This window comes from Ovis canadensis, chromosome 5, assembly GCF_042477335.2.
Source record: "Ovis canadensis isolate MfBH-ARS-UI-01 breed Bighorn chromosome 5, ARS-UI_OviCan_v2, whole genome shotgun sequence".
Lineage (NCBI taxonomy): Eukaryota > Metazoa > Chordata > Mammalia > Artiodactyla > Bovidae > Ovis > Ovis canadensis.
This window is the reverse complement of record NC_091249.1, coordinates 84,095,121-84,121,833: the sequence shown is the minus strand read 5'-3', so window position 1 is coordinate 84,121,833 and position 26,713 is coordinate 84,095,121. Positions and strand designations below refer to the sequence as shown.

General features: G+C 45.3%; 1 protein-coding gene across 1 annotated transcript in view; it reads right to left on the bottom strand.

Moving 5' to 3' along the window:
* Positions 1-24,459, bottom strand: part of ADRA1B (adrenoceptor alpha 1B) — a 61,733-nt gene extending 37,274 nt beyond the window's left edge. Inside the window, exon 1 of the mRNA XM_069592528.1 lies at positions 22,728-24,459. Within this exon, the coding sequence (XP_069448629.1) occupies positions 22,728-23,676 (949 nt within the window). The 5' untranslated portion in view covers positions 23,677-24,459. The remainder of the gene's footprint in view (positions 1-22,727) is intronic.
* Positions 24,460-26,713: the final 2,254 nt, after the last annotated feature.

Here is a 26,713-nt window from a genome sequence, read left to right as displayed (position 1 = left end):
GATAGGACTGAGCAACTAACATTCATGCATATTTTTTAAAGTAAGAGGTAACATATTCATGGGGTAAATGGATGCGTTTATTCTCTGGAGATATCGCCAACCACGTTGACAGCAAGCTGAGAAACACACTAATGCAGCGGTGCCTGGTAGAACCTTCTGAAAGATGTGCTGTCCAATATGTCAGCCACCAGCCACATATGGCTACTGAACACTTGACATGGGACACCGGTGACTTAGGAACTTTTAATTTTGTCAACTTTTAATTGTATTTACTTTTAGTGAATAAATAAAGTATGATTCATGTTTTCTGACCAATGGTTACCATATTGGACAGCAGAGTACTTGTTCTCTCCTTCCTGTAAAAACTCCAAGTTCCCCCCAAAAATCTCCTTGAAGATACTGAGAAAGTGACCTTCTGCCTGATCTGTACCTGATCTGAGCTCCAAACTAGCTCCGGTCACAGACATGATAGAGAAGAAATTCAGAGACCTCAGGGTCTTAAATCAGAACTGCACCACACTGAAATGCAGCAATCTCCCAACTTTTTCAGAGATGTATTTGGAAAACCGGCCCTTTGCATATCTCCTTTATGCTTTCAGCTCACTCAATTTGAAGAACTGTCTTTATTATTCAGTTCTTATTACAAGAGCAACACATATTTGGCATAGAGAAGCATGAGAAGAAAACACAAACTACAGGTAATTGCTGCTAATATCTTGTGTGTGTAAGTGTGTGTGTCTGTGTGTGTGTTTGAATGTGTGTGTGTGATCATGAATGGAATTTATTTATATTTCAGTTTTGAGGACAGGAATAAAAGTGACAGTGGAACCAACCAATCTTGTTTTCTTGTTCACAGCTCCTTTTTTTAGTTCCTGCGATAAGGTGCTATTCACTTACTGTGTTCTCATGTGTGCTGGGCTTGTGCTGGGCAAGACCCAGTCTCCTGGGGGAGAGGGACATCAAGAATCCACTCAGCCCAGGGTGACAAAGTTCTGATGGGGTGAAGCAAGGGTAGGGGAGCACAGGACAGGAGTGTCCACTACACTGTGGGGAGCTGTAGAAGATGGCAAATGTACATTTGATTACATTTGAGTTGGAAGAATTCACGACACAGAGAAGAGGGGGAGGGGTACTACAGGCAGAGAGAAGAGCGTGTGCAAAGGCTTTGTACACGAGGGAGCAGGCATGTTCAGGGAAGGGAGAGTGCTCTCGTGTGGTGAGAGACGTAATACCAGGGTCCCCTGTGGCTCATCTGCTTTACTGTCACTTAATCCTCCTATTTCCCTGATGAGAGAAGTCAAATGTCATCCCCATGTTATAGGCAGAAGGTGGGAGCTGAGAGAGGAAGTAATTTGCTCAAGGCTGCCCACTAGTGAGGGCAAAGCTGGGACTCCTGTTTGTTGGGCATAAAGCTTAGCTTTTTTTTTTTTTTCTATTTAACTTTTATATTTAATATTTTTTAATGAGACATCTTTGTGACAGCAATCCTGGTGCATTTACTGGCAGTTCAGGAAATTCAGTCTTCAGTTCAGTTCAGTTGCACAGTCGTGTCTGACTCTGCGACCCCATGAATCGCAGCACGCCAGGCCTCCTTGTCCATCACCAACTCCCAGAGTTCACTCAAACTCATATCCATCGAGTCAGTGATGCCATCCAGCCATCTCATCCTCTGTCGTTCCCTTCTCCTCCTGCCCTCAATCTTTCCCAGCATCAGAGACTTTTCCAGTGAGTCAACTCTTTGCATGAAGTGGCCAAAGTATTGGAGTTTCAGCTTTAGCATCAGTCCGTCCAAAGAACACCCAGGATTGATCTCCTTTAGAATGGTCTGGTTGGATCTCCTTGTAGTCCAAGGGGCTATCAAGAGTCTTCTCCAACACCACAGATCAAAAGCATCAATTCTTCGGCCCTCAGCTTTCTTCACAGTCCGACTCTCACATCCATACATGACCACTGGAAAAACCATGGTCTTGGCTAGACGTACCTTAGTTGGCAAAGTAATGTCTCTGCTTTTGAATATGCTATCTAGGTTGGTCATAACTTTCTTTCCAAGGAATACGTGTCTTTTAATTTCATGGCTGCAATCACCATCTGTAGTGATTTTGGAGCCCCTCCAAATAAAGCCTGTTACTATTTCCACTGTTTCCCCATCTATTTCCCATGAAGTGATGGGACCGGATGCCATGATCTTTGTTTTCTGAATGTTGAGCTTTAGGCCAACTTTTTCACTCTCTTCTTTCACTTTTATCAAGAGGCTCTTTAGTTCTTCTTCACTTTCTGCCATAAGGGTGGTGTCATCTGCATATCTGAGGTTATTGATATTTCTCCCAGCAATCTTGATTCCAGCTTGTTTTGTGCTTCTTCCATCCCTGCATTTCTCATGATGTACTCTGCAGAGAAGTTAAATAAGCAGGGTGACAATATACAGCCTTGGCGTACTCCTTTTCCAGTCTTGAGTGATGGGGTCCAACTGTGGAAAAATATTTATGCCATGCTCAGAAGCTCAGAAGCTCAGAAGTTACCCGCTGGTAGTTCAGCAGGATGCTAGTGTGACTGGATCTGCATTTTAGGAAGATCGTTGTGGCAGCAATGCACTGGTGGTTTTGGAGAGAGCTCAACCCACACTGTAAGTAGGTCTTCAGTTACCTGAGACTGAACTACTTTCAGCACATCAAACACACACACACACACACACACACACACACACACACACACACACACACACAGCTTCAAAGACAGGAGCCTCTGAGAAGCCAGTGCCTTTTGTTTCTCTCTTCCTTCCCAAATGAAAGTCCATACTAGCAGCTCGAGTTCTATGTCTTTTCCAGACCACAGCAGGAGGAGGTTGTGGAGAGGGGACATTGCTCCTGGCTGGAAGACCTTGAATAAATCATTTCTTAGGCCCTCTTTTGTAATACGAAGTTCTTAGAATTTCCATCTTTAAATGCCCTTTCCATCCTTTTAAACTGTCTGGCTCCTAAGAGCAGTGGGACCTATTAAGGGCTTTCACTCTGGCCACACATCATGGTTTTTGGAGAGCTGAGATAGTCTGAGACCAGCTGCCCTCAGATTCAGAGCCTCTCAGCATTTTCTGCATGAGACTAGGGATCTGGCTTTCTAGGGATCATGGAGGACATAATAGAATCTTCTTTTGTTCCCAGGCTAGGCCAATGGCAGCAAATAACCTAATTAGGACCTCACAAGCAGCTTGCCCAGTGAAAGGTAATTTAATTAAAGACTTATTAGTTGTTATAACTACTTTTTAATGAAGCTTTATTACATTCAACCACGCAGATACCAAGCAATTGTATTAAATGTTGGCAAACGGCTCATTAGTCTTTGATTTCACTTTTTTTTTTGTATCATTCCAACCTATCCTGATCTTCAGATGCCAGTAGCTCATTGTTTCTCTTCAAAGCCAGATGCAACCTTGAAGGCATACTTCCCTCTCTTGTCCCATTTCTCATTTCTCCAGGATTCCCTGTCTATTAGAGTTGCATTGGAGCAATATGAAGGATAGGGAAAGGCTCCCCACTGGCCTTCCATATTCCCTAATATTTCCATCCTTAATCACTCCCAAGCTGCACAATTTCAAGGACTAAGGGCCTCTGGTTGAAGTGTAAATGGTATGGTGGAGGCAAACACAGAAAACCATTATTATGAATTAATACCTTAGTGAAGATTAGCTCCTCATAGTAGCTAATTGGCCAATAAATGAGACTGCAATAGAATCAAGCCTGGACTGAGTAGTTTTGATAGCTGTTGGTGTGTAAAGCATGGGGAAAAAAAAATAAGAGTTAATTAGTTTTTACTATGCAACAGGCACTGGGCTAGATGTTTTCATATTTATTATCTCATTTAATCCTCTTAACAACCTTGATATGAATGTATTACAATAACTGATTTACATATGAGAAACAGGAGCACAGAGAGGTTAAGTCAGTTTCAAAGACACACAGCTAGTAAGAGGAAGAGTGAGGATTTGAAGTCCCAGGATATGAGGCAAGGGCTAGAAGAACATGATAGTGTGGGCAGCCTTGGCTTCTAGGGGGAAGAATCAGGTCACTGGGGGTTAAGCTTCCCAAGGGATTACCTATGGCCAGGTGAACCCCAGGACAGGTGACGGGGACACTAAAGACTAACTTGGCAAGGCTTACAGTTTGGCCCCAGCAGGGCTGAGGAGTTTGTGTTCTGTTTCTCTTCATCATTAGTGGGCAGTGTGATAAGAGGATAGGATTTGGTGGAAGGTTGACCTAGATTCAGATCCTGATTCCAGTCCTTTTCTGTAGCTATGACCCTGGGCAAGCTGTTTAGCTTTCTCAGCTGAAATTTTCTCATCTGGAAAAAGGGATAACAGTATCTCCCTCATATTCTTATGCAAGTTAAAGAATATATGTGAAGCTTCCAGCCCAAGAGAAATGCCAATAAAGAGTAGCTCCTCCACTTTTGAACAGGTATTAGTGAGCTCTGTGAGCTTTGTTGCAGCAGTGAGGGCCATGGGCAACAGGAAATGGACCCACAGGGAATGTGAGATGTGGCCTTATTAGGTTGTGCGTATGCTCAGCCGTGTCCGACTCTTTGCGACCCCATGGACTGCAGCCTGCCAGGCTTCTCTGTCCATGGGCTTCTCCAGGCATGAATACTGGAGTGGGTTGCCATTTCCTCCTCCAGGGGATCTTCCCGACCCAGGGACCCAACTTCAGTCTCCTGCGCCTCCTGTATTGGCAGGCAGATTCTTCACTGTGACCCATTTTATTAGATTGCTGTTGCTGCTGCTAAGTTGCTTCAGTTGTGTCCGACTCTGTGCGACCCCAGAGATGGCAGCCCACCATGCTCCCCCGTCCCTGGGATTCTCCAGGCAAGAACACTGGAGTGGGTTGCCATTTCCTTCTCCAATGTGGCTCTTAAACTTGAGAGTGCATCTGAATCACTTGGAGTACTTGAGAACCCAGACTGCCTGGCTGAACCCCCAGTTTCTGACTCAGTAGGTCTGGGGCATCATCTCCACTAGCTCCTGGGTGATGTGGATGCTGCTGGGCCAGGGACCACACTTAGAGACTCGGAGCAAAAGCCTTTCCTAGTGGGTGCTCTCTGCACATAGCCCAGACCTGAGCCTGCGGTGAATCAGAGAAGCAGTGCTACGGCCTCTCTCCTTTTCCCCATATTCTACCCCGCTTCTGTAGTTTCTTGGGGTTTTGGGAGCCAGTCCTCGTGAACAGGAGCCAAAAAGACTAGCTTAATTACGATGCTTTAATTTTTTGCTATGCTAGTCCCTGGGCTTGCTTAGGTTGAAGGAATATTTGTGGTTTAAATGAACCCATTTTGTGGCTGAAAGTGCTGATACAATTTGTTCTTTACAGACAGCAAGGAAGGGTTAGAATCTGAGTAACAAATTCCAGTTAATCTATTAGCCTGAAATTTTATATTTTAAGTTTACCACTTTAACACTTAGAATAAGATATCCTCAGATAAGCAGAAGCAACAGTGTTTGCCTTCTATCATTCTTTTTACTAAGAAGCAGCAACTCACTAACTACTAGTGAGATAATGCATGTGGAAATGTCTAACACAATATTGTAACAAATAAAATTATAATTTATTATGTTTATTGAATAAATGTTTTAAAGCCCTTACAAAATGATAAAATGCTTTCTATTAGGATTTCTCTACTTTGGCATAACCAAGATCTTGGGATAGGTTATTCTTTGTTGTGGGGGGCTGTTCTGTGTTCTGTAGGGCTCTTAGTTGTATCCTTGGTCTCTCCCACTAGATGCCAATAGCACACCCTAGTCATGACCATCAAAAACATCTCCTGACACTGCCAAGTGTCCCCTGCGGGGCAAACTGATCCTTGATTGTGAACCGCTGCTTTACATGAATAGTCTTATCTCATCCTCACAAAACCCAGTGAAGTGTTATTTGTCCCAGTTTTAGAGAATACTGGGGAAGAGGAGGAACAGAGAGGTTGAGCAATTTGCTATAGGCTACCCAGCTAGTAAAGGAGCAGGAGCAGAATTTGAACTCAGAACTGATCTAATCCAAGGCCTCATTTTGGACCACTCTCCTCCTTCCTTTTGAGAGGACCCATTTAGGAAAATGTAGAGAAGAGAATCTACTCAATCAGAGGCAGCCTGGTGATTGCCTCTGAGAAGGAGAGAGATGAACAGGACAAACAGTGGGCCCTTTCAGATGTACTTGCAACATTTTATTTCTTAAGAGAAGAAAGAAGATAGGTAGCAAATTCAGCAACATGTTAACATTGGTTAAATCTGGATGTAGGAGTCGTGTGTGTGTGTGTGTGTGTGTGTGTGTGTGTGTGTGAGTCTCTCAGTCACGTCAGACTCTTTGCAATCCTATGGCCTGTCCATGGACTTCTCCAGGCAAGAATACTGGAGTGGGTTGCCACTCCCTTCTCCAGGGGATCTTTCCAACCTAGGAATCGAATCAGGGTCTCCTTCATTGCAGGTGGATTCTTTACCATCTGAGCTGCCAGGGAGGTCCCAAGGAGGGCTGTCAAAGGTACCAGTTCAGTTCAGTTCAGTCGCTCAGTTGTATCCGACTCTTTGCGACCCCATGAACCGCAGCACGCCAGGCCTCCCTGTGCATCCACCAACTTCTGGAGTTCATCGAAACCCATGTCCATCGAGTCGGTGATGCCATCCAACCATCTCTGTCGTCCCCTTTTCCTCCTGCCCTCAATCTTTCCCAGCATCAGGGTCTTTTCCAGTGAGTCAACTCTTCACATCAGGTGGCCAAAGTATTGGAGTTTCTGCTTCAGCATCAGTCCTTCCAATGAACATCCAGGACTGATCTCCTTTAGGATGGACTGGTTGGATCTCCTCACAGTCCAAGGGACTCTCAAGAGTCTTCTCCAACACCACAGTTCAAAGGCATCAATTCTTCGGCGCTCAGCTTTCTTTATAGGTATCATGGTGTCTCAAATTATTTTTGATCTCCTAATCTTTAAATGAGAAGGAACTGATCCCATTTTTATTTCCCCCAAACACATAGTCCATCTTGTCAACAGATACTTATTAAATGTATTCTGCAAAGTTGATATTATATTAAAGGCTTCAAAATGTTAATAGCTGAAATATTCATAGTTAATAGTTTTGAAATATTTACAAGTGTCTGGGACTCAGCTGAGTCCTTTTCATCTATTTTCTTATTTATTCCTCACTCCAATCCCACGAGATGGTCTCAGTCTCGTTTGACAGATGTATTAACTGAGGCTTAAAGAGATGAGCTGCAGAGTCAGGACTTCAGACCTGGATTCATCTGATTTCAATGTCCCTGTTCTTTCTAGTACTCTCAGCTGCCAGTCAAACATAACTTGTGAAGGGCTACCAAGGATGTCGCAGAGAAGGGAAGGTGCCAGCCCTCTTTAGTGGATGAGAAGGGAGCAATGGGCATGACAGAGACAGGTGACTGGAAAGGCTTTCCTGAGGTTCTGAGAATCCCTGGTTTAGGATCTTCTTGATCTCCCAACTTGGTGGCAGTGGGTCAAAGTTCACCTCCTCCCTTCCCTGTCCAGGATGCTGGTTCCAACACCTCTAGATTTAGTACAGTCTGAAAATAACCCTGCCTCTCCATCCAGACCAGCAGTTCAAAGTCAAGAGTACATCACCACCCTGATGACCAGGGCCCCTGGACTGCCTCTCAACAAGCCTTCTTCCCCAGCAGGATCTGCTTGACAGGCCTTCTCCTTGCTTCTTAAGTAATGCTCAATTCAATTTTCACTTCATGAGGCTGGCATTTTCCAGAGTCAATTTGAATTTTGCAGCTAAAATGCCCTCATCTAAATATAGACTGTCCACTCCTATTTCCTGGATCCGCATAGGCCCTCATGGTCGGGTGTGGCAAGCTTGTGTGCCTGAAGGAATCCTTCCTTATTAACTCATCCTTGAGTGCCTCAAAGCTGACTGTTTTTCTGGGGTGTGTGGGCAGGGAGGTGGGGGAGTATCTTGTTTAGTTATTGTTTTTAATGGGTACATGAGCCCCAGGGCCTTGAACTATTGATGTGGATCGCAGTGGGTCTGCCAGCCCTGTGAAAGATCAAATCTGTTTAAATGCTGTGGGTGACTGCTTTTTGTTCTTGGATCCTGTATGAAATATACACATTCCAAGGCTGCCGCTTGCTCGGCTCCCCTGATGGATGGGATGTTGCGTTCCAAGAGGGCGGCTTGCTAGCCTGAACTTTGGAAGGCTGACACCAAATTAGTTGGAAGGATTTGAAACTTTCAAGCCATCTTATCACCTCTGAGGGGAAGCTGACTTGTCACACAGATGTCTGAAGCTTCCCCAGGCAGTGAGGAGCTATCAGCATAAAAAGTGGTTTCTTTAGCTATGCTGAAACACACTTAGTGGGAGTGCAAATAGCTACATCCTTCCCAGAGGGTAATCTGATAATGTGTCTGAGGTGTTTCACAGGAGTCTACCTTTGGATGCTAACCATTCAAAGTGGATTTTATCCTAAGGCAATCCTGAAGAGCAAGTGTACAAAAGATATTAAAGGAAAAATACATGTATAAGAAAATCTGTCACAGCTAAAAACTCAAAGCAATCGTACATCAAGAGGGGATGGATTATCAAACATACAAAAAGGTGTGTAACTTCATTCACAGAAATTTCACCTATCAAGTTGGCAAGATCAAAAAGTTTGGTAGCAAACTATTAGGGAATGAGTGGTCACTCTCAAATGTCAGTCAAGGAAATACAAATTGGTACAATCACTATGAAGAACAATTTGAAAATGTTTATAAAAAATTAAAAGTTTCCTCAGAATAGTCCACTTCCAGGATTTTAATCATATTATGTGGGAAACAATGAAGTATGTATAGGAATATTCACTACAGTGTTGTTTGTAATAATAAAAGAGTTGAAACAACCTAAATGTTCTTCTATTGAAGTCTATTGGGGAAAAAAGGAATACTGTGAAGTTAACAAAAAGAATGAAGTTGCTCCGTTTATCTTGAAGTGGAAACATCTCCAAGATGCACTATTCAGCGAAAAAGCAAAGTGCAAAACAGTATGTTATTTCTATTAAAGAGAGCATATAAACATATTTTTATATGCTTAGAATATTTCTGAAAGGATGTGCAAGAAACTGGTAATAATAGTTGCCTCCAGGGAGGAAAATTAGATAGGTGGAGGGAAATTAGGTAGGTAGGAACCAAGGAAGTGAGAGGGACATGCTTTGCATTCTACACTCGGGCCTTGTGAATGTGATACCTTGTGTGTGTCATCTGACCACTACTGTCATAAGTGGATTGGTTAATCACATTATGGTACTTCCTAGCCTGGTGGGCTGCTGTCTATGGGGTCACACAGAGTTGGACACGACTAAAGTGACTTAGCAGCAGCAGCAGATGGTGCTAGTGGGAAGTATCTGCCTACCGATGCAGGAGATACAAGAGACATGAGTTCCATCCCTGTGCTGGGAAGATCCCCTGGAGAAAATGGCAACCTACTTCAGTATTCTTGCCTGGAAAATCCCATGGACAGAGAAGCCTGGCAGGTTACAGTCCATGGAGCCAAGAAGAATTAGACATGACTGGGCGACTAAACACACACACTTTTCATTATGGATTGTGATACATCCTTAAAAAGATGTGAAATATAAATTAGAAACTGAAATGATTGAGATTTATTGAAATGGTAAGAAGTCCATACTTTATATTTAGTGATAAAAGCACTATGTGGTCCTATTTGTGTATATACACACAGGCACACACGTGAAATAATGTGAAATATGAAGTAACACAGAGGCGTATAAAAGTTAAAATCTACTCCTACTCACTTCATGATACTCCTGCAGGTGACTAATTTAATAGTTTTTAAAAATAAGATTATATATAATTCTGTGAATTATCATTTGCACTTCAATATCATGAACAACCCTCCTGCCTGATAAATCTAACCTACTCATATTAACAACTTTACATTTTAAAATATTTTAAATTCCTTAGACAGTAAATTTTTGAACATAATCAGGTTAAACTCAAAATACCAAATGTTTCTTGCTCCAGTGATTCCATTTCTCGGAATTTATCCTGAGTATGTGGGCACAGACACAGAGACAAGAGTCCTCATTGCGGCACTGTTCTCAGTATGAAAAACCCAAAATTAACCTCATGTCAATGAACGGGGAAAATGCTAAATAAAGTAGGATACCCCATAAACGGATTACACAGCCATGAAAAGGAAAGCAGTAACTATAGAATTCTGACAGAGAACTATGTCCAAGATACGCTGTTGAGAGTAAAATGTAACCTCCACTCTTGTGTTTATAAAATGATACCGTTTGGAAAAATACACAGGAGGCACACACACATTCCACACACATACAACTCAACTATTTACACATACACACGTATGCATGTGGGTGCTTACAAATAAACAGACTATTTCTGGAACTATATGCAATCTGGTAACAATGTTTGCTCCTGGAGAAAAAGACTGAAGGTGCTGGATAGAGGGGGACCTGGGGTCTGGTGTGGTTAGAATAATTTTTCTATCTTTTTCTTCTTTCTGTTTTAAATAAAAGTCTATATGCTATTATAGACTTTTTTATTATGGTGCTTAAATAAAGAAACGAGATTTAAGAATTGCTACGAGTAAACATGCCAGATACTTATAAAGCACAAAGGTGTACAAGTTCCCTGTGGTCCCAAGATTATACAATTTGAAAGAACACAGTATAGAAAACATCATGTCCTAAAGTACCTCTTTATAATGTCCTAAGACACGGTCCTTGTTCTGGGGTTAGGGAGTTTCTGAATTAGGGTAGGAAAAATGACCTCTCTCTTTTTTTTTAAAAAAATTAATCTTTGGTTGAAAGTTAGCATTTTCTTCAGCAGGAAGGCAGGCAACCAGCCACAGAAGAATTAGTAGGGTTTGTCACCCGCAGAAATCAGATTTATGATGTTATATTACATTTGTTGCAGATATCTTGACATATTCCCACTTGTCACTACCTCAAATTATAGTAGTTATTTATTTGACTTGCTGCTAGGTCTTGTTTATTTAATATGTTAATAAAGAAGAACATTGTTTTACTCCACAATAAATTTGTTTTTTCAACATTATAATAGCTATTTCAACATAATTGATTTTCTTTGAAATCCTGTGTATCTTATTTTATGTATCTATTGTGAGAAGGGGCTTCACCAGATTACCAAAGGGGTCCATGGAACAAAAAAGCTCAAGAGCCCCTGTTTAAGATAAATTCTGAAGAGTTGGGGACAAGGAGCCGCAAATGACTCTCTGAGGGTGTACCTGGGAGCAGGTACCACTTTCTCATGATGCCAGGGGGTGATTGATGGCCTGAATATAGAAATCAGAGATGCAATTTTTTTTTGTTTGTTCCAGTTGGTGGCACCCCGTCCTCCCCCGCCAGCTGCCTCTCTGGATCTCTGCCCGGCCCTGAGCTGGTGGTGTGAGCCCTGGGGCCCGTGCTTGCGAATGACAGTGAGCCCGGCTTGCCCTTGGTCCTATTTTAACCTCCTTCTGGGGCATGGCCAGGGTGCTGAGCTCAGCCCCTAAGCGATGCATGTTAGCTTGGCAGGAAACTCTGTCGTAAAGAGGAATTTTAAAAAGTGTGCTAAGCCAAGCCCCAAATGCATCCCAGCTTCAGGGGAACAAGACACTGTGGGCAGATACCCCTGGAAAAAATTAAATGGGGCCCTGAAAGGAACGGTCCGCTTGCCTGTGTTAGGACATTCTGTTTCTGAACGTTTCAGTGTGAACTGTTCATTGGTGTGACTTTTATAGTGCACTTTGTGAGCTCACACCACAGAAGGGCACTTGAGTGCTCCGAGGGGGCTCACGTGTCCTGCCCCTGGGTGTGGTCACGAGTGTGTTGTTGACAGAATTCTAAGAACACAAGCCTGCCAGTGAGGATGGTACCCTGAGCTGACCTATACTCTGTTGTCCCAGGACAGGCGTGAAGGATGGTTGGAGATGCCCCACCCCTACTGCCATTCCAGCCTGCCAAGTCCCTAAGACATAGCTCGCTTTTCTTTTCCTCCCTCAGATATCGTTTTGGCCCACCTTATTTCTGTCTCCTCTATTCTGGAGACACTCATCATTCAGATAACACCATTTGCCTTGTGCTGAAATGGATGCGCTCACGAAGTCTTTAGGGTCAGACAGCCATGGATTCAGATTCCAGCTCAGTGACTCACTTGTGCACAAATGGTAAACTCACTGATGAAGACAAACATTTACAACCAACTTTTACATTAATCCGTTTCCCACAAAAACACACACATGAAGTTGTGTCTTTCCTCCTTAAGTTCATGCCCAGTTCGTTCTCTCATTATTAATCTTTCTCTGTCCTGCTGAGGCCTGGGTGCCGTACTCCTCCCACCCCCATCTAAGGTTTCTCAGGGAAATCAAGGCATCCTCAGCTGTTACTTTAAACACCATTACTCCTGGAGTTAAAATATCAAGGCACTTTTATCATTCAAACTGAGACACTTTTGAGAATAAGAGAGGGTTACAGTAATCATCAGAGCCCTTGGTAACAGAGGAGACTGGCCCAGGCAAAGTGGGATGTCTGGTCACCCCATTATGGAGCAATGCTATGTCACCCACAAACAGACTCAGTGTATCTTTAGAGTGTTAGCAGAGCTGCTGGGCACCTTCACTTTTTTAGGAGATGCTTGGGTTTGATCCCTGGGTTGGGAGGATCCTCTGGAGAAGGGAAAGGCTACCCACTCCAGTATTCTGGCCTGGAGAATTCCGAGGACTGTATAGTCCATGGGGTTGCAAAGAGTCGGACATGACTGAGAGAGTTTCCCTTTCACTTTGATGTTAAAGAAATCAAAGTAGACTTCCTGGGAAAAATTAGAATCTTGGCTTTCTTCCCATTTATTTTAAGGCTGTGTGTGTGTGTGCCTGAGGTGAATTTAGACTTTACATTTGGAATTGGGGGCAGCGTTCACTTCTCAGTATCTCGGACCTTTCTAAAGGTCTTAATTGGGCCCTGATGTGGAGTCACCAGAATCGTGCCCTCCTCTCCCACTTCTGTGGTGATCAGCTCTGACCACAGCCCTCCCAGAGGTGAGAGGGAGGTGACAAGGGCTGAGAAGGTCAGGGAAAATGGGGACTGACTGGCAATAGACAGGTCTCCCAGAGGCAGTGGAATGGCAACCTTTCATAAAGAATTAAGATGCTGTCTAATTTTCAAGCTCATACCTTGTGTCCATGCTGGTCTTCACCTATCTAATCTTTCTTCATTGGCCCCATAAGCAGACCCATACTGACATCTTGGTTTCACAAAAGCAGTCAAGGCAGTTTCCTTTCAACATGCTTGTGGTGGTCTCAAGGAATGGGACAAGTCACGTAACCTCTAAATCTGTTTCCTCAGTTGTAAAGTGACCAGAACATTAATACCTATCTGATAGGTCATTGGCAGGTTCAAATAGTAGGTGAAGTCTGGTGCATACTGTATGAATCAGAGCTGCAGTTGCTGTTCTTATTGGGAGTCTAGCAAGTACATGTCTCTGGGCCTGAAGGACAGGAAGATGAGTGAAACCTGGACCCTTTCCTCCAGAGGTTTGCAGTCTGGTAACACTGCTGAAGATGTACCTGTCAGTCCTGATTCCCATGAACAAACGTGACAAGCACCACACACAAGGTATAAAGGCAACCATCACTGCCTGGGAAAGAGGTGGGGGCCAGGAAAAATTTCTAAGAGAGGTGTCCACAAAATCAGGGGTCTACAGGTGGGCAGGATATGGATATTCAAGGGTACAGGAAGAGCATTCCTGCCAGAGGGGACAGTATGAAGAAACACATGGGGGAGGAAAATACAAGGTGTTTTTGGGGAAACGACAAACGATTTGAGTCACAGCACTCACCTAGCACTTGTATTAGGCAAGATGGAAAGATGTGGTCCCTGCCTACAAGAAGTTCTCATGTAAGTCGCGAGGTTGCTAGAGAGAGCATTGCTGCAGTGTTTGGGGTGGACCATGGGCACTTCCTTAACCTCAGGGCTCCTCTCTTCATGGGGCCCTCCAAAGCCCCAGGAAGGATCCCAGTGTGTCTCCTCCAGGTTGAACTATGTTGTAGAGTTCTCATGAGTAAGATCTATTACTTGCAACGTGTTAGGACCACTGTGTATTTCCACTCCGACTTCCCTCTGCTGTATTTCCCTTCATGTGCATGTTAGTATAGGGGTCATGGACATTTTAGGGAACCAGCTAAGAGTTAAAGATTCACTTGGGTTCTTTTGAAAATACATATGCGGTGTGCAGTATTTTCTTTTTGTATGGCTAGGTTATCACTAGTCAGGATTACTGCAAAGTGGAAAACCAGCTTTTAGAAATACTCTCTTGTCCATGATGCCAGCCTTTGTGACTTCAAGAGGTAGGACCAGAGGCTGATTCAAGGGAGGAGAGAGTCCTATGGTGCATGTGGTCTCAACCACACCTATGTGGAGCAGAGGGGAATCCAGCTCTGAAATGTATACAGCCAGAAATTAGGCTATGAAAAGTGTTCTAGATTTTATGTGTTTAACCCAAAGCCCAAATTTGATAAAAGCCTTAAAGGGTATATGGCATCACTCATGTGTTGAGAAGCTGAAAAAAGTCTAAAGCACTCATAATAAAAGAGAAATCGTGACTTAGCTTGCTAGGGGAAAGACCCAATTATTTTTATATTCTTTATGTTCTCACCAGGATATGATGCCTCTTGGTGGCTGAATAATAGGCAGCTACTCGCCCTTCCTTTCCACTTTCTCAGAATAGACTCTGCTTTCCCTAGGGCCTCTTTGAGCTTCCAAAAATCAGGGCTTAGAGTCCCACACCTAGGATCCCCCTGATAATGAATCCTTTCAGTCTTATCTTATTGCCTAGATGTGAATTCAGGTTCTGGCATTAATCAGCTGAGTGAAAAAAGTGAAAAAGTAAAAATGTTAGTCGTTCAGTCATGTCCGACTCTTGTGACCCCATGGGCTACAGCCCACCAGGCTCCTCTGTCCACCGGCTTCTCCAGGCAAGAATACTCCAGGCAAGTGGGTAGCCATTTCCTTCTCCAGGGGATCTTCGCAACCCAGGGTTTGAACCCAAGTCTTCTGCATTGCAAACAGATTCATTACTGTCTGAGCCACCAGGGAAACCTCAATCAGCTGCGTAGCTCGAGGCAAATCACTCAATCTCTGAACTCCAGTTTCCTCATCTGTAAAATTAAGGCAACAATAGTATCCACTTGGTAAGTCTCTGGAGAGGAGTGAATGAGAGAATGCATGGAAAGCACTCATTGCGGTGTAAGCCAGGCACACGGCAAGACCTAATAAATGGAGCTATTAGTATTATTATTAGCAGACATGGTTAGGGAGCACAGTGACTGCGGAAACATCCTGCAGATGTGGGAGAAAGCAATTTCCCAGTGTGGCCTGACGGCCATCCGTTATTTTTACGAGCCACGCACACTCAGGTAAAGGCATCGCCTGCATTACAGACCTTACGAGGGCCATCTGTGATGGCACTGCAGCTACACACACGCCCGCTGGCATTTCTGTGCTGTTTCATCCCAGCAGTAATGGGTGCTTCCACAAATGGCCCCCAAACTATCATATCTGACAATCATGACCCTACACACATCACCCTTCCCCATCCCCAACCCCTGCCCCAGGCCTCTGACTATTACAGCAAAGCTGAGGCTAATTTGTTTATCCATCACTGAGAGGATAAATCCTCCTCCTCCTTTCTTCCACAAATATTTTTCATGTCTAATCATCACGATGTCTTCCATGATTCTAAGACTTTAGGAAACTCATAGAGAAATTTCAAAAAAATTTTGGTGGGGACAAACATAGGGTTACCAACTTTTTATCTTGTTAAGTAAACACTGCATACACACACACACACACACACAGACACAGTGACTATCATCATCACTCATTACCATCATTCCATTAAAGAAATGTTACTTCAGTTTCCCAAAATAGGACATAGTCTTTAGAATAAAAGAACAGTCATTTATATTGAGTACATTTGGAAAAACACAGAATTTTCCTAACTTTTTTTTCTCATTTTTGTCATGAGCCAGTACAAATTTTATCACTCATGGGCACTAGACCTCAGATAAATGTCTGGAAGTACTGTAGCAATAGCAAGAATAATATAACAAATGTTTACTGAGTGCCAAATATGGAGTCCGATAGACTCCATTTGCTAGCTGTGTGACCTTGGGAGATGTTATGAACCTCTCTGAACTCTAGACACAGGGTGATGATACTGGCTCTGCAGAGGGGCTGAGAGAATCATAAGCTGTACAGAATATTCAGTGTTGAGCAGTGTACCCGCTACACTGGAGACCGGCTTCCACAGTGCTCACTCAACTCACCTTCCCCAGGCAGGCTCTAGCCTGAAGATTTCACTTTCCCTTCAATCTTCTGCCATATGGACTGGCCTGAAGGACTGGGCAGGATTGAGGATGCTTCTGGCTACACTGGGCGAAGTTTAACCAAACTCTCTTGGCTCCCCATGGAGTGTTCATTCCAGGTACCAGGCATCGGGGGGACTGGTGCTATGCTGGTGATATAATTGCCTGTGGGAACTGGTTAAAAGTTGAGATTCATGGTCCCATATGAGAGAGTCTGATACAAAGGGTCTGTAAGGGGAATTCCAACAATCTATGCATTTGAAAGCAGTTCCCTGCCAGATGTTTCTACTGAGCATGGGGGTTTGCTGATGGGTTCTGACTTTTGCGTTGGGACATTTTGTCTGCTCAACTCATAAGTGTTAATTGCTCAGTTGTGTCTGACTCTGGAACCTGATGGACTGTGGCCCGCCAGGCTCCTCTGTGCGTGGAATTCTCCAGGCAAGAATACTGGAGTGGGTAGCCATTCCCTTCTCCAGGGGATCTTCCCAACCCAGGGGCTGAACCCTAGTCTCCTGCATTACAGACAGATTCTTTACTGTCTGGGCCACCAGGGAAGCCCCTACTCAACTCAGAAGAGTGTCTGGCATATCATGGTGTCTTGTGAGCCCTGATAAATGGGGTCTGAGGAGAGCCTGGGAGGAATCTTGGTTGTGTTTCACCTAGTAACCTCAAGGATATTCCAGATATATCTCTTGCTCTCCTGTATCATAACCAATCCATCCCCAAGTCTCTGAACCATCTTCCTTCCACCTTCACTGCCACCAGCCTAGTCTAAATTGCCATTAGCTCTCACTGGGATTATGTTCCAACTGCTTCATCTCTGCTCTGTGCCCCATATGGCTGCTTGAGCCGTCTTTTAAACACATAATTCATACTGTATGCCTTGTTGGCTTCAAATCCTTCAGTAGTGGCTGGTGCAATTTATCATAAAACCTAAAATCCTTAATGTGGCTTAAAAGCCCTGGCGTGGCCTGGCCTCTGCCCACACCTCCAGCCTTGATTCGTACCTGTGGGCCCTCTATTCTCCAGGCTCTGTTAGTTCCTTGCCAGCTCCTGCCTCAGGACTTTCAGGTGTGCCCTTCCTTCTGACTGGAGCTCTCTTTTTCTCCCTGCTCTGTCACTGAATTAACTCTTCCAAACTGTTCAGGGTTCTGCTTAAATGCCACTCAGGAAGCCCTGTGATATACTGATCCCTGGTGTATACTTCTAATAGCAGCACACCCCTTTTCTTAAAACCATTTATGTTTATTTGCATGTGGGTATTTTTCAGATTACCTGTGTTCCCCACTAGAACTAAATTCTATGAGAACATGGAATAGCTGCTTTGCTCACCACTGGATCTGCAGCACAATGCCCGGACCTAGTAGGCTTCCAATAAATATATAACTATTCAGTGAATGAATGAATGCATGATAAAGATGTGGAACCAGGTTTCCAGATGAAGGTCAAGATCCCACTTTTTCTTCCTAGTTGGGGTGACTAGATGCCCAGCGTAGGGAGACGCATATCCTACACAGTACAGGAGGTAAGAGAAGGCCTAGCCTTGAACTAGAATGTGGATGATCTTCTCTAATATTTTATGAGTCAATCTTTTTAAGGGGTGAAAAGGGAATACAAGGTTTTGTAACAGGGTTTTGTAACAGAACTAGAATAATCAGCTTTTGACAAGGTGGCTCTGGGGTTCCTGGAGAACATTTGCTATGAGAGCAGGTTGGGACCCGAAAGCGAAAAGATCAGACATCGCCTTTGTGCACTGGGCCAAGTAAGTACCTGTTCTGACAGACATGGATTCAAGTTTTGTCTCTATCATTTACTGGCTGTGTGAATTTGGGCAAGAAGTCTAACCACTCCAAGCTTCAGTATCTTCTGTCAAGAAGGAGCTCCCCTGTCAGGGCAGCTGAGAGGATTAGTGGGATAATGTCTGTAGAGGGTCTAGCAGAATGCCTGGTACATAGTATGTGCTCTATGATAATATGACCTCACTGGGCTATGAGCCTCCTGTAGGCAGGGACCATGTTTGCTTTGGCACAAGAACCCAGGGATTAGTACAGTGTCTAGTACATAGTAGGTGCTTTAGGAAGTCTTCATTAATGATTTCAGAGGTGGCTGAATATATTTTCTTTCAGTAAGATTTCCCTTTTCTAGGAAACCTTGAATGCATATAAGTTGCTTCTCTGGTGTCTGACTCTGCAACCCCATGGACTGTAGCCTACCAGGCTCCTCCATCCATGGGATTCTCCAGGCAAGAAGTGGAATGGGTTGCCATGCCCTTCTCCAGGGGATCTTCCTGACCCAGGGATCAAACCCATGTCTCTTATGTTTCCTGCAGTGGCAGTTGGTTTCTTTACCACTGGTTTCTTTGCCACCTGGGAAGCCCCTAGGAAGGGTTCCCTGTGTATAAAATTTCCCCTCACTCAAACCCAGTTACTTTCCTTGTGAGCAACTCAAATCTCTGTGTTTTGAAACCTCAGAACCAGAAATTTCTTGTGTTTGTCAGGGTGGCTCTGTTCTGAGTCATCCCTGGGACCCCCACCCTCCCTTATGCTCCTGTGGGAGGTGGAAATTTATCAGGCCTGATCTGAATGAGAGAACTAGAGAAACAAATCAATGGACAGAAGGATTCCGATTTGGTTCCAGTACTACAGAGAGCACAACTGTTTCTTTGAAATTGACCTTCATTTATTTGGAGGGAAAAGCAGTTAGTTCAATAATGGCTTCCTGGTGCCTTTCAGCATTTTAAAAGACGGAAGAAAGATTTGGACCGAGGCAAGGTTCCAGTGTTTTCTAAACAACACACCAAGCTCAGCTACCAGTTGGCTGCCCAGCGCTTCCTGCTACCCACCCCCACTCCCATCTTAAACCCCTCCCCCACCCTCCCCAGTGCGATGCACATCCCTCAATAGCCCAGGCACTTCTTGAACCCTGACCACCCCAGGCGGGTGGGAGTTGGCCTTCATTATAATGCCAGGCAGCCGAAGACTGCTTGGACATCTTGCACATGGCCCATCAAGTAGAAATGCTGCTATATTATATTCCAATTATTTCCTGTCCCTCCGTGGCCTGATTCCAGGGGCTGAATAAAAGCGTTCTTGTTTGGTGGATCCATCCCTGCTCCTGAGTAAGTGAGAGCTGGTCCCTGGCCCAACCCTGTTGAAGCCACAGGGAAAGGGTGGGGAGGAGATAGGGAGGGTGTTACAGGTGGGGAGGGCTGCACAGGAGATAGGAGGCCTGTCTCTGCAGGCAGCCCAACCATGCTCTCCAAAATAAAAACAAGGGAGGAAAGAAAACAAATGGAACCCCTAACCAGGACCCTGTAGGGGGCAAAGCTATTTCCTTCCCAGGAGGAATCCCAACCCTCCTCTCCCATGGAGAAGAAAAACACAGAGACAGAAATCTGGTGCCACCCAGGCACCTGGCTGTCTATCACCACTGGAGGTTTACTCCTACCTGGACCTCTCTGTTTGCCAGCCGCTGTCTCCCCCCAGATCTGCTTTCTCCTCTTCAGAGTGAAAAGCCTTTCATGGAAAATTTAGAATTTGGAATCTGCTTCAGATTCCAAAGGAATTATTGTTCTACGTCATGTTACTTTTATTTGGGTGTTATCTGAACTCAGAGCAAGCAGAAGTCCATCTCTCCATTTCGCTCAGATGCTCTTTCTAAATTGGTAAGAACATGTTAATCAAATACCTTCTCTGTTTGAAACTCTTGAGTAACTTTTGAAGTCCATCCCAAACTCAATGCCTGGAGTCCACATTCCTTACCCTCCAGGGGCTGGAGGTCCTCCGGAGAAGCGTGTGGATGGAGTCTGCTCAGGAACAGCACATTGGGAGACAATGGCCGGCCAGAAAGTGTTCAAGTCAAGCAGAAGAGAAACAAGCTCTGATAAATCTCTAGGTGGCAAGAACGCCTCACTTTCTGTGGCGTGGAAGCCAAGGACCTGAGCTGTTAGGAAGATAAGATCTCAGAAAGAGGGCAGAAGTTGAAAGCGTATAAAGGGAGAGAAAACTGAGGGTGGGCGTGAAGAGCGGAGTGCAGACAGCAGCCACACTGTCCTGCACCAGCATGTGGGTGGGCAAGTGCTAACCTGTGCAGTGTTTAAAAACCTCGGTGTCCAGGAGGCTGGCGGCTAAAGGGAACTGAGAGATCCCCTGGCTGGTGCTTCTCAAAGTCTCATGGTGGGCTGGTTAAGCATGTGATTCCTGGGATTTATTGAATTAGCTTCTCTATGTGTTAGGCCTTAGAAGCTGAATTTTTATTAAGATCCACAAATGATTCTGATCTTTATTAAAGTTTGAGGGCCCTTGATTTAGTCCAGCCCTTGGTGTTCCCTGGAAGTGAGACTGGAAGCCCAGAAGGTAAAGCAACACCTAGGGTCACAGAGCTAATTGATGGCAAAGCTCACATACACACTATTGCTCCTGACCCTCAGAGCAGTGCTCTTTCCATTGGAACATGTTGGCAGCCTTTTCACTTGTTTCCCTTGCCCCTAAAGTGAAAGTCTGCAACTGTGATTCATTCCCGCATCTTGCTGGGACCTTGTCTTTCCTGAGGATGCTCTGGTCACAGCCTCTGTCAGTTGAGGATCAGGGGAAGAAGGAAGAAAGGATAAGATCTAGTCAATAGTTCCCTTCTGAGCCTTTAATAACAGGGATAGGATTATATCTATAATCGAGCATTTGCTGTGTACCAAACACTGTATTAAGTCCTTTCCATGCACTAGCGCAAACCCCATGGAGCAAATAGCAATTAGCCCTACTTTACAGGTGAAGAAACTGAGGCTCACAGAGCAGTCATCATTTGCCCAAGGTCACATGGCTAATTAGTAGCCAAATCACCCCGTGTGACCATGACCTTTGTATGGTCCAGTGCAGTGTGAACTGTTATGCACTTTAACTGGACAGGCCTGCAAAAGGGCCCTGAGACCTCAGGAAAGAAAAGAATGCTGGGCAGTGGGATGTGACCACTACTCTGTATAGAGCTACGAACCCTCTCAGCTCAACACAATGAAAATATTTCTGAAAGGCACTAGCTCAAAAGCTAGCCTTAGAAATTACAATATGAGAGTAGGTTAAACAGCTTTTCTTCTTTGTCATTCTTAAACGGAAACTCCTGACATCTGCTTGCCCTCTTTCTATTTGGCTCTTTCTTTTGGAAGCAGTGTGTCTTTAGGATTTTTGTGACTTGAGGGATTGGTTATGTTCGGTTGCAACTGAGCCCCTGGTGTGACTGCAGCATTAGTGGTCCATGGCACGTAGCAGCCGTTGGCCTCTTCTGATATCATAGCACATGACTGCCATGATCACCTCCCTCCATTCATTTTCTGGAGCGTCCCCCAGGGACAGGAAAAGAAACTAAAGCAAATCGCTGCCTCAGAGAAGGGACAAGTGTTTCCTGAGCTATGTGGACACGATGGCACAGTATCCTCTTCTAGGTTTACCTCCTAACCATACCTCGGCTTCATCCTTAGAGGAAGTCAGGTAGCGTTTTGAACAACTCACTTAGTAGGACTCCCCAGTCAAATGAAGATGGGCACATGCTTATAGGATAGGAAGGGCTCAGTTTCATACTAGCAGGATTTGGTATCTAGCAGCTGAAGGTGAGGGGCAACTATAATTTAATTCTGAGCATTCCATCAATCACCAGAGTTTGGGACATTTTGGGATATTTTTGGATAATCCTCTGACCATCAACCTTCTCTTTCAAATCTCAAAGCTTTAGATTAAGGTTGGTTGGGGGTGTGAGGCATAAAATGCTCTTACTAACTCATAATGAAGGGAGTACGTGGAGGTGAGAGGAAGTGGTAAGGGATGGGGGCAGAACGCAGCCTCTGCAAAGCTTTAGAGGACCGTGGGTCTCTGCAAAAGCCCTGGACATGCTGAATGAAAACTGCCTTCCCATGTCCGAGCTGCCTCTCTGCTTCCCAAATGCCGTGTCTGCGGTAACTACAAACTATTTTGTATGCTGCATTAGTGACAGACACTGCCTTAGCCGACACATCATTACAACTGAAATAATGCTGGTATGATGTTCAAGTCCAGTGTCCTTTTTAATTATTAAGCCAAGGCTGTTGAATGAGTCATTCCACATACCAGATTTTCCTCCCATGGTTCTATTTCGAGTAACTCGTACCTCCCCTTAGCATGTTCTGCTAACACCTGAGTTGGTTCTTAGCCAGCTACCCATTCTGCAAAGCCTTTGCAGAACAAACAATATTCCCCAGCCTCCAAACACACACAGACTGCATTAAAAACCCCAAACCCATGAAAACTTTATAGTAAGCTCATCAGTAATCCCAAAAGCTGAGGATGCCCAGTTCCCCTCGGCCAGTCCCCAACTTACCAAGTGGCAGAGCGATGAAGAAGGGTAACCAACACAAGATGAACATGCCGACCACAATGCCCAAGGTCTTGGCTGCTTTCTTTTCCCGGGAGAACTTAAAAAGTTTGACAGCTATGGAACTCCTGGGGTTATGGCCCTTGGCCTTGGTACTGCTGAGGGTATCCTCGTGAAAGTTCTTGGAGTGGATCCTCAAGGTCAGCTCCTTGGAGTTGGACATCTCCTTCATGACTCCAGCCTCCAGGTTCTTGGTGGTCCTCTTGGCAACGATGTATACGCGGCAGTACATGACCAGAATGACCGCCAGAGGGATGTAGAAGGAGCCCAGGGAGGAGAAGAGGGCGTAGAAGGGTTCTTCAGTGACCCCACATTCCCTGTCATCGTTGGGTGCCGGCTCCTTCCACCCAAGAAGAGGCCCAATGGAGATGACTGTGGACAAGACCCAGACACCAAGGAGCGCCAAGATGGCCTTCCTCCTGGTGACCAGAGATGGGTACTGCAGAGAGTAGCGCACCCCAATGTAGCGGTCGATGGAGATGGCGCACAGGCTCAGAATGGAGGCTGTGCAGCACAGGACGTCCACGGCGGCCCAGATGTCACAGAAGATCCGGCCCAGCACCCAGTAGCCAAGCACCTCCAGGGCAGCAGAGAAGGGCAGAACGGTGAAGCTTAGCAGCAGGTCGGCAATGGCCAGGTTGACGATGAAGTAGTTGGTAGGCGTCCGCAGGTGACGGTTGCAGGCCACAGACAAGATGACTAGGATGTTGCCCACGATGGCAAAGAGGATGAAGGCGCCCAGCACCAGGCCCACGGAGATGGCCCTGGTGATGTCCAGCTGAGGCAGTGTAGAGTTGGTCGAGGTCTGGTTGGGGCCAGTGAAGTTGGCATTTTTCAACTCTCCCCAGTGGGCAGGTGCTGATGTGTTGTGGCCGGTGTCCAGATCGGGATTCATTTTAGAGTCCGCCCTCCATAGCCAGCGGGGTGACAGGGCTCAGAAGGCTGCGGGGAAGGCTCTTCAGCTAGCTGCCCTGAAACTTTGCTTCCCCCGTGGTCTTCTTCCCAGAGGTGCCCTCCTGGCGAGAAGTCATCTCCCCCGGGCCGCCCAGCCCGGCAGCACGTCTCCTGCCTGCACCGAGCCGCTCGCTCGCCTGTCAGAGGGAGGAGGAGGAGAGAAGGGACGAGGCGGCAGCTCCAAGTTTAATGGTCCACGTCAGGCGCGCCAGGCCGGGCTCGCGGGGAGCGGCGGGGAGGAGAGGGTGGCGGGGCAGGGGGCGCCCGGCTCTGCCCGGTCCGCGGCGGGTCTGCGGACAGCGGCGCCTCCGCCCAGCCAGCGCCGAGGAGGGTCTGCTTTCAATGAGCCGCCTCTGGGCTGACTGCACGGCGGTGACATCAGGCGGGGGAGCCCGGCGCCCTGACTCCGCGCGGCACTAGGGGGCAATGCGGGTCCAGCGAAGGCTCCCGCTGCCCCGACGCCGCCACCCAGATGAGCTCCGAGGCCGGCTGCGCCCCCCGCCGCCCCCGGGGGGCAAGCCGGTAGGGTGTGCAGAGAGGGGGGCGGGGTAGGGCGACCTCAGCGTGGGGATTCCCCCTGCCCTCCATTCCTCCCCAACCCCCCACCCCGAGTGGCCCTCTGGGGTTCTTTTGCCTCCTGTTCACCGCGCAGTTTTAAAATGGGGGTAGGGGTGCTTGTTTTTAATGAGGGGATCTGGAGTAAGCTTTGCAACTTGCGTGGAACCTAAAAGAGGCAGAATTCGATGGTTAAGCAGGTTAGAGGGCCTTGAGTCAGGTCTGAGACCAACCCCCATCCTTACCTCCCTGTGCAGCCTTTCTGGTGGAAAGCTTCTTGTCATTCATTCATTCGCTCACTCACTCATTCATTAAACAGGTTGTTAATCGGGCGTCCACTGTCTGCCCTGGGTTCTCTTCTAGGTGCTGTGGGTATAGCAGCTGAACCAAGTAGATAAAGACCCCTCTGTCCTTGGGGAGCTTATATTCTAGTGGGAGGAGACCGACAAATAAGTAGGCAAATTCTGAGATGTGCCCTAGGTGGACAGGTGTAACAGAAAATAAGGCAAGGTTGGGGAAATGGAATGGTTTGGGGGCACATTTGAAATTTTATCTGGGTGCTCAGGATTTTACTGAAGTGATGTTTGAGTCACGACCTGAAAGAAATGGCAACAAACTGTAGGCTATCTGGGGGTGGCAGTGGGGGTGGGGGTAGGGCGGCGACTTGGAGAATCCATATTATTTGTTGATTTTTTCCTCCCTTTCTGCCTGATATCCACGTTGGACATTCAGCTATAGGGACACACTCTCCAAGGTGGATGAATGGTACCTAGGAGAGAAGGTGTGGCTAAGGATGCTGAGGGAGAGCCTCATGTTAGTTAACATTTATCCATATGTCCCAGTCCCAGACAGCGTGCTAAGTACTTTTCCTATTTTCTTACGACACTAGGAAAGATAGACCGTTCTCATAACCATTTCATTCTGCAGATGGGATGCTAAGGTGCAGCAAAATTGAACTCTTTGCCTATGTTCACACGGCCATCAAGCAGAGAATTTGGGAGCTGAACTCAAACGCACATCTACCCAAAGTTGAGCCCTTAGCTGCTATGTCACACTTTTCCTCCAGAAGAAAGAAGGGGGTGAATCCCACCCCCAGCTTTATTGAGATATAACTGACATATAACATTATGTAAGTTGATTTGAGACCCTTATAAATTGAAAAATGATTACTATCATACTGTTAGCTAATACCTCCAACATATCACATAATCACCATTTCTTTTTTTGCGATGAGACATTTAAAATCTGCTCTCTTAGCAACTTTCAAGTATATAATATAGTATTACTACAATCACCATACTGTACGTTAGATCCTCAGAACTTATTCATCTTATAACTGGAAGTTTGTATATTTTGACCAACATCTCCCCACCCGGTCCTTCTCTGCCAACCCATGGTAACCACCACTTAACTCTGTTTCTATGAGTTTTTTTTTTAAAGATTCATATATAAGTGATATCATGTAGTATCTGCCTTTCTCTGTGTGATTTATTTCACTTAGCACAATGCCCTCAAGTTTTATCCATGTTGTTGCAAATGGCGGGATTTCTTGCTTTATCTTGGCTGAATAATACTCCATTGTGTATGTATATCAATCTTCTTAATCCATCCATCAGTTGATGGACGCTTATTTCCAAGTGTTGGCTCTTGTGAATAATGCTGCATTGAACATGGGGGTACAGATATCTCTTTGAGATCCTGTCTTCATTTGCTTTGGATATATACCCAGAAGCAGGATTGCTGGGTGATATAGTAGCTCTATTTTCAATTCTTTGAGGAACCTCCTTATTGTTTTCTATAGTAACTATACCAATTTACATTTGAGATAAATGTTAATTGATTGTTATAGATGGAGCTATCTTCGAAATAGTCAATTTTGGGATCCGAGCCACTAGTGGCGGGAAGAAACTTACATTTATTGAGTTTCCACTGATAGTCAAGCATTTACTCAATTTCTTATTCTTCACAACAACCTTTAAGAGAAACATACCACGCTCCACTGAAAGTTGAGAAAACCATGATTCAGAGAAGGTTAGTGGATTCCTGAGGTTGTATGGCTAGCAGACATGCAGCAGAGCAATGGGTAGTGATAGCTGGAGATTGAGAAGTAAAGCCTATGCTTTCCTTTATTCTCATCCAGAATCCTGCATCTTCCTACTTCCTGCCCTTGATAATCAGTATAGCCTGGTGTTCAGGGATAGGGAACCGGGAAACCACTCAAGATGATTTACACTTCAGTTCTTCATCCTAGAGGTGGGTCCCTAACCTCTTCTGGGGAATATTGTACACCTATCTAAGGATTTACTCTTCTTCCACCAAAATTTACAGACTCTCAAATGCATAAAATATAAAATTTCAAGGAGTTCCCTAAGATTAAGGAATCTGTGGTTGAGAGAACCCTGAAAATACTCTTTCTATTTCAA